The sequence below is a fragment of the Columba livia genome, chromosome 1 (genome assembly GCF_036013475.1).
Source record: "Columba livia isolate bColLiv1 breed racing homer chromosome 1, bColLiv1.pat.W.v2, whole genome shotgun sequence".
In the NCBI taxonomy this organism is placed as follows: Eukaryota; Metazoa; Chordata; class Aves; order Columbiformes; family Columbidae; genus Columba; species Columba livia.
Window position 1 is genome coordinate 166630376 of NC_088602.1, and position 10053 is coordinate 166640428.

The 10053-nt window shown below is 37.8% G+C and overlaps 1 protein-coding gene across 17 annotated transcripts in view; it reads right to left on the reverse strand.

The window, feature by feature from the left end:
* The window catches only part of NR2C1 (nuclear receptor subfamily 2 group C member 1), a 57513-nt gene that overhangs the window by 33291 nt on the left and 14169 nt on the right, over positions 1-10053 (reverse strand). For 11 of the 17 annotated variants that reach the window (XR_010468378.1, XR_010468377.1, XR_010468393.1 and 8 more), the window contains 2 exons: positions 7807-7882; positions 3186-3293 (listed from right to left, as the gene is read on the reverse strand). Coding sequence is in view for 12 of the 17 variants with exons in the window: in XM_065043103.1 (XP_064899175.1) it covers positions 3186-3293; positions 7807-7860 (162 nt within the window). In the remaining 5 variants the exon portion in view is untranslated. Of the gene's footprint in view, positions 1-3185; positions 3294-3692; positions 5764-7806; positions 7883-10053 lie in introns of those variants that run through there. The other 6 variants (XR_010468395.1, XR_010468394.1, XM_065043194.1 and 3 more) reach the window with 2 other exon arrangements.

The following is a 10053-nucleotide window of genomic DNA, read 5'->3' on the forward strand; positions in this document are numbered from 1 at the left end:
CAGTTCCTTTATGTTGGTTCTATTCTCTTTTGAAGGCAAACTTCCTTGCCTTTTTAATTCGCTTTTTGCTTAACTTTCTCTTTCCATTCCTATTTTATTTCTCCTGTGTTGCTTCTGGCTATTTTCAAAGTAGCTGATGTTCCCTTCTCTCCAAATACATTATTGGGATTAGGAGAAATCCAATGCATGTTATCCTCAACAGGGTGCATACACGTGCAAAAGCCAAACACAGAACACTGTGCTGTTTGTGGAATCTCTAGACCCGCTCTTTGAAGGACACTCTTATCTAAAATCTGCCTATCAAAAATTAAAAGTGCAACTATATGTACGTCACAAAAGTCATATACTTGATTTAGTTAGGTTTATACAAAGTATAGTACAAAACTAACTTAAAAACTAGCATGTCCCAGAAAGTGAAGGTAAAAATTTAAACTGAAGTTGAAATTAGTGTTTGGATATATTTATGCGAAATTATATTTTTTCCTATTGTAGTCCAGATCCATAATATTTAAAAAGTATGTATTTGTATATAAATATGACAGGACAGCAGACAAAAGAACGATTGCTACTTCACCATTGCTTCTTCTGTGAGTCACACAATTCATTTCACCTTTTATTTAACAGTGTCCCCATTTTTCAAATGGCTTCCTGCAATTCTAGGGGGATACCCATGGAGTTTTCACTGCATTATATGGTAGATTTAGTGGGACATTACTATCCATACCAAGCTATTCAATCTGCACAAATGATTTCTGCAGCTGTCAAGCATTTGCCATCTGACAGAGGCCTAAGAGAAAGCATTTTAAACAATTAAGCCCCAGTCTGTCTGCAGCTGACCTCTTACGGCCATACACCTGCAGAAACTCCACCTCAGTCACTATGGGAATGTGAAAAGTGGAGCAGTCCACCAAACTAGAATAACTTGCGACACCTAAATACTGAGATAAGGGGAAAAAAAGTAATCATAGGGAAAAATAAAACCACTTATCCACTCAAGGGAATCCTTCAGGGCTCAGTGACTACACACTACATTTCTTAATAATCTGAAACTCAGTATCACTAAAGGGATAATGCTATAAAACAGGGACATATTTTAGGATTGTCTGCTTAAAAAATACACTTCCCCCATGTATTTTATTTAAGCACCCTGCTGATAATGGAGAATAGTATTTTCCTTTATTGCTTTTAAGCCTTGACTGTTAACAAGTTTTGACTTTCATTTGAACATCATTTCGAGAAATTAAATACCTCAATAATTCCATGTTCCTATTTTAGGAAAAAAAAGTGTCTAAACACAGAGGTTTAATCCACCTGTTCATAATACAGCTGGTTTTGAAGAGAAATGTCTGTTTAAAAACAAAGGTGACATTCAACTTTTATCCCAGAGAAATATTAGCATTCCCTAAAAAGGGTGATCAATGAAACGTGTTTTAAAGAATGTTTTACTGAGAATTTTGTATTGCAAGATTTCAGATAATTATTTATGTGCAAGGGAAAAATAGTGATTGAAAATATAAACTCAAAATTAATCAATTTAACTTTTATTTTGAACATTTAACTGAGATGCCTTTGTTCCTACAAAGTACTTTACTCTTGGCATAAATTCTGCTTTGAGGAAAGCTTTCGTTACTAAGTTCTATCTCATATCTAATTTATTATTATTTTCACTGGTGACATGTTTGTGGGAAGGATGCCATTTAACTGAGTGTTGCTCCACACATATCAAGAGACAATCACCAACCCAAAGCGCTTACCACAAATCAATGAGTGTGGTGAAAAAAAGACAAGGGACAAAGTAGCCAGGTTAGAAACAAGTGATCTTCTAGCTACCATGAGACAATGAAAAACTATGTACAGGTCCCCATCCCTAGAGGTACAATTTTTCTGTGTTCATCATATTTGTGATAATTGCAGTGCCTAAAGCACAAATAGTTGTCGCCCCACAAAAAAGGTGACATAGAAGGGTTCCAAGTCTGCCCCTGGCTTTGAACCAACAGGACTGTCCCGCAGTTCAACAATAAAGGCTTGTGGGTTTATCTGTCGTCATCCCACATTCAGACACTGATACTGAAATTACATTAAACGGCTTCACACTACAGGGACATTATGGCATCCAGGTGTGGACAAGGAAAACAGAGGATAAAGAGATGGTGGTTAAATGATTAACATAATTGGTTAATAAAAGGTACAGCTGTACACGAAGTACAGAAAAGGTCTGGAGGTAGCTGAAAGAATAAAGATCTACTGGACAGATAACACTGGTACCATGATTAGCGCACAGTTGATAAAACAAAACAATAGATCATGCATGGGGGCAGCTGGGAAGAGTCTTGGAAGGTTGAAAGCCTGAACATGATGCACCAAAACAGGAAAAAACAGTGGAAAATACTGAAGAGTGAAGCCGGCAAAAGAAAAAGCAGCCAAGCTTATACTAGCAGCTGGCTCACTTAAATGAGAGTGGTTTTGTACGCAATAGCATATGTCTAAGAGTATTTTAAAAATTTATTCTGCAGTTGATGTTTTCTTCTGTAGACTGAAACTGAAAAATAAAACATCCACAAGGACTTGCACTGTCTTTTAAGGGATAAAACATAAAATTTCATTCCCCAAATCCTCCTGATCCTATATACACGTATCTATGTTGATTTAACTACCCACATTTCAAAAAACTTCCTATCCTCTCTTGAATTGGAGATTATTACCTGGCAAGGCTATGAATTAGCATACTGGGACATATAACGTTGGCTGGGACAACCAAAAGCCAGTATCCTTCTCAGACATTAAGTTGCCTTGCACTTTTTCATAACTTGCATCAACAATTCAATGCGGTATTTCTGTCCTTCCCTGCTTCAAAATGTAGAAAAGTTTTAACAACTCGGTTGCAATACCAAATCTAAAAATTATTCGGCTTTTAAAGAGCAATATTATTACATTATTGGACAAAGCATTTTTTCCATTCAGTGGTTACATTTTTTTTGTAAACCTTAAAATTTTTGGAAAAAAAAGAAATAACAGTGGGTGAAGCCTTTGAATGATGTTTTATTCCTGTTTATATAGAAATGGTCTCTGCCACCCAGGGTTACATTCAAGCAAATAATATGACACAAATAAAAAAGAATCATATGAAAAAACTAGCAGAAATAATAGTACATCTGTGCTTTTAAAATATATCAGATGAAGCTTACCTGTATGCGTTGTGGTAAAGAGAGGCCTGAATCCGCCGGGACAATCTGTATTCGTTGTGCTGTCCCATCCATTAGTGTTTGTGTAGCAGCTCCCTGGGAATGGGCAATCTAGAAAAAAAGAAAGAAACATAATGGATTGACAATGGAGATATCACCTTAAGGACGGATATACCACCTTACTGGATGAAACCCTATGGTTTCACCAACTTCTGATTTCTCTGCACAAGGCAATGCAAAGTCTGACACTCATACTGTATAAGGAATGCAAATATCTAATGAAATACCTTAATTTTGCTAGTTAGAACATTCTGTTTCACTACTTTATACCCATTTTGAAATACCTTCCAATCCAAAATTTAGAAACATATCAATTAAAGCAATTCATTGTGACAAGTCCATGTAAGTCAATCAGACTGAATATTTATTACTGTTGATGTTCATGAGACACACACTAAACACGATACCTTTCATCATAGCTGTGCTACACTTACACTAAAGTATTTTTACCTTAATGGCTTAAGTGAAAAATGAATTTTTGGTGTGGAAAGACAGCAATTGGCCTTTTCTGTCCTGTTGCTGTTCTTCTGTTAAAGAGGCAATATCAGAAAAACAGAATTCTGTATTGGGGAACTATCAAGAAAGAGAAAATTAATGAAATACACAATGTTGGCAAGCAGTGTATCTTAAAACAATTTCAAATCTCTATGACTGTGACCATTTGTGGAAGTGCTTTAATGATTATCAGTATTTTAAAAATTCTTCACATGCTATAGCCAAAGGTATATGGGGGGGGCGGGACGGTATTATTCATGACATCATTTGTCAATAAAAAATAAGCACAGCTGTTGTTTACAGTGGCTTAATCAGGAAGACTGGACTTTTTGTAGTACAAAGGAAGTTTGTCTTCACAGAGACAGACACCTTCAAACTGAGTTTTTTGTGTTAGAATTCCTAACTCCCCAAACTTTTTTCAGTTCAAAAAGCTCTGGAACATTCTGCAGTTCTGTTCTTTATTTACACCATTATAAAAATGTTCCTGTTCAACTGCTGTCCTCCCCCTCACACTTCCAGGAATTAATATAGAGAACTTATATCGATATGTGCAGTAAAGGTACCGTTTCGTAACAGGATGAGAGCTTTTTTCGTTCCTCCTGGATCAGCTTCCCAATTTTGCAAACACACCACTACGTACGTGCTCGTACGAGCAGGAGAAATGAGGCAAGAACACACAGCTGGAGGTGTACGAGAAGGGGAAGAAGCGGCGGGTAAGGCTTCCCCTTCCAGCAGAAATTCAAGCTCCCGTCAGCCTAAGCTGATTTTGAAAATTTACCCCAAAGGGCAATATTTTGGTACCAGTCTCAGCTCTTACAACCTACTTGCTCCTATTGCTTCAGCTTGGTAGGTAAAACTGGTCGGTTAGTCATTCGCGGATCTGGAACAGGACGCTAACGCAGGCTAAAAAGCAGCCCAGCGGACAGACACACAGACAGACAGACACAGGCTATTCTTAGTGCAGCTCAAACCTTCCACCTAGATGAATGACACTGCTCGGAAGCAAACGCATCAGAGCAAATGAGAGAGTGGGATTAAGCTGCTGGGGGCATCGCTTAAGCTGCCAGCACCATCAAAATAAATGCTTTTCAAACTGCTGCCTGAGCCATTTTCAAACACCAGCTTTCTAAAAATACCTGATTCTTCATGACTATGAATACTTTCTGTATTCAAACAATTCATCTACTTCTGTGCTTGGTAAAGGACAAAGAAGTTTTGGTTATACAGCAACATGTACAGTTTGAAAGAGATACTTTCAAGCACTAAAATTCTGCATCAGCCTTTCAAATGACATGTACACATGGTGAGTTACAGGCAGAGCTTTATGTAAATTTATTTTTGCTTTACAAAACAAGCTACATATTCCATATTAAAATGTCGTGATCTACATGTTGTATAAGGTAAAACTGATCTTCAACCCCACAAAATGTCAGCTTGGCAGTTTAACTTCTATGCAGAGTACAGTTTTTCTATTGTAGTTAAAAAAATACTAAGAATAACCACAATATTTGCTAAAAATATATATTTTGTATGCGTATGACAGACTGTTTCAACAAATATGCAGCTTTCCTCTGTTACTGGTACCTGGCAGGACTGTGAGAACAAACCACAATGTACTTAGTGTACCCAGCCACAGATTAAAGAAAACAGATCGCTGCGGGCTCTTCACAACTTCCCTACATGAATCACGGAATGTGATCTTGATGCAGAAATATGAATTATCTCACACCCAGTGAAAGACGATTCGCAGTTGGCAGAATCTGAGAAAATATAAACGTTCTGCAATGCTCTGTGCAGGCAAGGCTATAAATGCCTTTTTTTTAAATAAGTTTTGCTTTTATGCAAAGAAGGCCTAAATTAACAAAAGCACATGTTTGTGAACATCATCATAAAATCATTTCTGATAATTCTGTGTTTTAAAATGCTTCATAAAAAAGAATTAATATTATAAAGAAATCAAAACCTACGTCACAGAACACTTCTGACCATTTTGCAAGGAGACACAGGAGCAATTTCCATTCTCCTCAGAATGGGAACACCTATCTTTCTCCTTTCATGTTCTACTCATGTAAATTTTTATTGTAAATTCAATTAGAACTATTTTAACATGAAAGGAGGATGACAAATGCTAGCAAAAATAGTCCTAAAGTTCCATAGACGGTTTTCAGCGCTCACACTGAATAGGAACACCACCAAGCAATTATAGCTGGTAGGTGATGGGTAGGTAGGAATGTAGGATATTACATGAAGGCCCCTGTAAGCACACTTTCCTTGCTAACTCCACCTTTCAGGCAGTGCACTCATGAGCACTCCTTGGACAGGAATTTTGGCTTAACAGAGTTCCACCTGGCACTGCCACGGGAGACGCTTTTCAGTCCTTTCAACCATGTGCCTGGTTGGGCTGCACTTTGTACCAGACAAGAGAACTGACCCCAAATGAGAGGGAGGACCTTCCTCCACTACCCTGTGATTGGGGTTTTTTCCAGTTTCGTCCACTACACAACGACATGGAGAGCTTAACATGAGCATGATGAGCATAGCGTGAGAGTAAGTGGCTAAGTGAGGACTGGGGAATGCTTAAACCGCACTGCTGCCAAATCAGATGTGACGGTCTCCAGCTCAGCAAAACCTTGTTAAAGGACAAATCCTAATCTACACTGCTGACAGAATTATATCCATGAAAACTGTAAGGCAGCCGTTTCACCATTAACAGAAACAGCCAACAGCTCCCTGCAGTGTTGCGCTTCCACTCCCTCTCTCTTCTCCCCTGCCGCCTTCTGGCCACCAGCCACCTCCAGTACTCATTAGAGCCTTCTCAGACCCTACTTGATGCACTAACCCAGCAGAAAACCTTCCAGGTGTGGAAATTATATAAGGTAGGAAAAAGAAAAGGGACCATCCCTTTCCCATGGCACTGAGATACCAAGTGAGCGCAGTGTCTGATGGAATCACGTTATGAAATTGAGAAACAACCCTCAGAGAGGATAAACACCATCATAACACCATCATCACGCCATCCTCTTTTCCAAGTGGAATGTACGTTTCAGCTAGCTTTGACTAGCCTGTACTTTAAAAAAAAAAAAAGACAAGAAATACAGCCCTAGACCACCACAAGGAATTAAATAAAACTACAGTAGACACCTCACTCTCACCTAAAAGGGGGACAATGAAAAAAACCACCATGTATCACATAAATCATTTATGTCCTTTGAGGTAGCCTTAGCAACAATCACATGCCACAATAAAAGCCGTAATAATTTATACAGAATCAAATTCACCCCCACACCCCCAACCTTTCTATTTGAACTCAAGACTGACAGGAAATAAAACGACTTGAAAAGTAAGTCTATGACTAGACAAGAAACCAACCGTGGATACTGCAAGCTAAAGAATACCATTTAAGATAAAGAAGATACTGCCTCTATTTAATTTAAAGCAGTCCTGATTTTAAATAGGCTATGCTATGATGAAGCCTTCTAGGTAAGTATGTAAACTCTAATCCACACTCCCAAACTATCTGTGCACCTCTGGAAGTTCTCTGGCTGCAGCACACAGATTTTACACTCAGGTTGCAGAAAATGAAACCCAGAAGTCAGCAAAAACAAGTGACTTATGTCAAACACCAACAAACATTTCACAGTGAAGACTATGGCAGATCTTTTTTAGTGAAAACAAACATGACAAGTAAAGCAATTGCTTAATTGGGAAGTAAAAGCCATGTACTGACAATGCTCTTGATTGTAAATTTTCCAACTGAAAGTGAACAAAGCCATTAAACAAACAGATGGCTCTCAGAAGACCACTACAGGCCCAAAAAGCAGATCTGAACAGCTAGTCCCTCACTGGAAACACTGCCAGACTTCCCTTAGCTTCATTTCTGTGGGGCAAAAAAGACTTTGCAGCATAACTTTAAAACGGACATAATAAGTTCTTCTAGTCTTCCATGGGAGAGTCTCCAGAAGCGTTGGGTGTACTAACAATTATCTTCTCCTGAAATTTTGTTTTTTATGTATCACTCTATACATTTTATTATTCAATGTCTCTTAAATAGGACTCAAAATTTATGTACCTCTCCCATTTGCTGTTCAATAATTTGATGGGCCAGTTCCTCTATGGTTGCCATGATCTTTAACCACCAGAAATTCCTGTCAAAGAAAGGAAAGAAGATGCTTAACATCTACAGCCTCTATTTGTAAACTTCCGTATCTTTTTACTCCAATAACTCACATAGAGACTTCCTATTTTTCCTCCTTTGCTTTCCCAAAGAGCAACAATATAATAAACTCCCCGTGAGAAAAGAAGCGCATTACTGACCATGACATCAGCAGGGACATAATTAACATCTTAAAAACTGGAACAGAGACAATTTTGCTCATGGAAATGAAGGGGCAGAATCTAACATTTTCTGAACTCATACTGATTTTTAGCATTTACAGGAGTGCTTGAAGGTGAATTTTGTATTTAACAGGGGAACCACTTGGGAGGCAGAAAAAAGATGTTTAAGAAAAGATGCTGTTTTGTTAGCAATACTGCAGTTGCAGCATAAGAAATCCAAATCTTCATAAGAAGAATTCTGTAGGATTTAACAGACACTACTTCATGAATGCACTATAAAGTATTCAGATGTATGCCTTGTTTGTTTGGGTATTGATTTACAAATATTCATTAGGCAGTACTTAAAAGGAACATACACAGATAACGAAGCACCATAAACAATCGTCCTGACAAAAGCTGTATTATAAACACTGAAATACGTACTTTTTACATGAATGAAGACCGTACTTTTACACTAAAGGATTTTGTCTATGTACTAAATTTGCCTTGTTTCCAATACACAATGTACTCGGGTTACACCAACTCCTCATTGCAGACAAAATTCTAAAGATGTTTAATACCAACACACGTATTCCTGTATTAAGAATAAATGGTGTCAGTATAAAGGATTTTTTACATGGTGTAAAAGATTTATTCAATAAGCTGGAATGATGCTCTCTGAGCATACTAAAAGGCAGAATACTAATGAAAGTAGCTCCATACGTACAAAAGCCACATATATGGCTAGTTGGTTTTCACTCCTTAACTTTGCTACAACTCCTAGAAACTGTGTCCTACCCCACTGATTTCTAAGCTTTCCCAATCGACTATGCAAATAAAAATGTTAACTCGTTTTGAAGCTCATTCTGCTCTTACAATTGGGAAAAAAGATCTCTCTTGACTAGAGCAAGAACTGCAGGCCCTGGAAGTGAGCACAGTGCTACACTAAACCCTGACGGACGGGTGCAAGGGAACACCATAGAAATGTTTGGGCACTGTAGACCATTCTTGATCACCCACCAGCATGCTGCACTGTTAGTTAAATTAAGAGAAAAGGTATACACAAAAAACATTTGAGGCTGAAGCTTATGTTGAAAAGCATTATTTTGTTAAAAGATCTAATAAATGTCAACACCCTTGCAGGAGCACCCTGTTAGCCCAGGTCTGCACACAGCGAGCTGCAGCACAACCACTATTCAAGGAGCACTTTCAAGTCAGCCAGTGTATTCTATCAGATGTTTTCCTTTTTTAACAACGTATTGCAACAAAATAGGGCAGTTTACACATATAGTGCCAGAAATCAGTACTGCTTCATTAAAAAAAAGGAAAAAAAAAAAGACAAGAAAAAGAGAAAAGCTGAAAAGAAAAGCTGAATGTCTTAAAAGCAATTTAGAAAACTATTCAGTAAGACACACACACTTCTGGGTAGGAGATGTACTTTTTGCAAAGAGTTATTTCAGAGGAAGTTCTTACTGCTTCATGACAACTTGATGTATCAGAAATATTGTGCATATGATATTTTGCAAAAATGAAGAATAAACAGTAAAATGCTAAACTTCTAGTCTGATCTGAACCCCACTTTCAGTGGGGTTTTGGACTAAATACCGCCTGATGTCACTTCCCACATGGAATATTTTACAACTCAAAAGTGCACTACTTGCTTAGCTACCAAAACAACATGAGCTTCTTGCCATTACAAAAAATCCGCAGAATTTTGAAAGCAGTTTGCTTCCAGAATCTTTTGACTGCTTCCATACAGGTCTACCATGCAGATATTTTCAAGGACACAATAAACGACTATCTAATTTTAAAGTTTTACTTCACTGCATGTCTAGCGTAAAGACCTATGCACAAGAAAGTTTATTTTGAACGGCTTAAACCAATTTTATGGAGAATATATGTTCAGCTGTGTCAGCATTTCGAGACAGCAGTAACAGCTTCCATTCTGCAGTCACTGTCTCTAGCATTTTCTACACTATTTTCCCAAAAGAAACTAGACTAC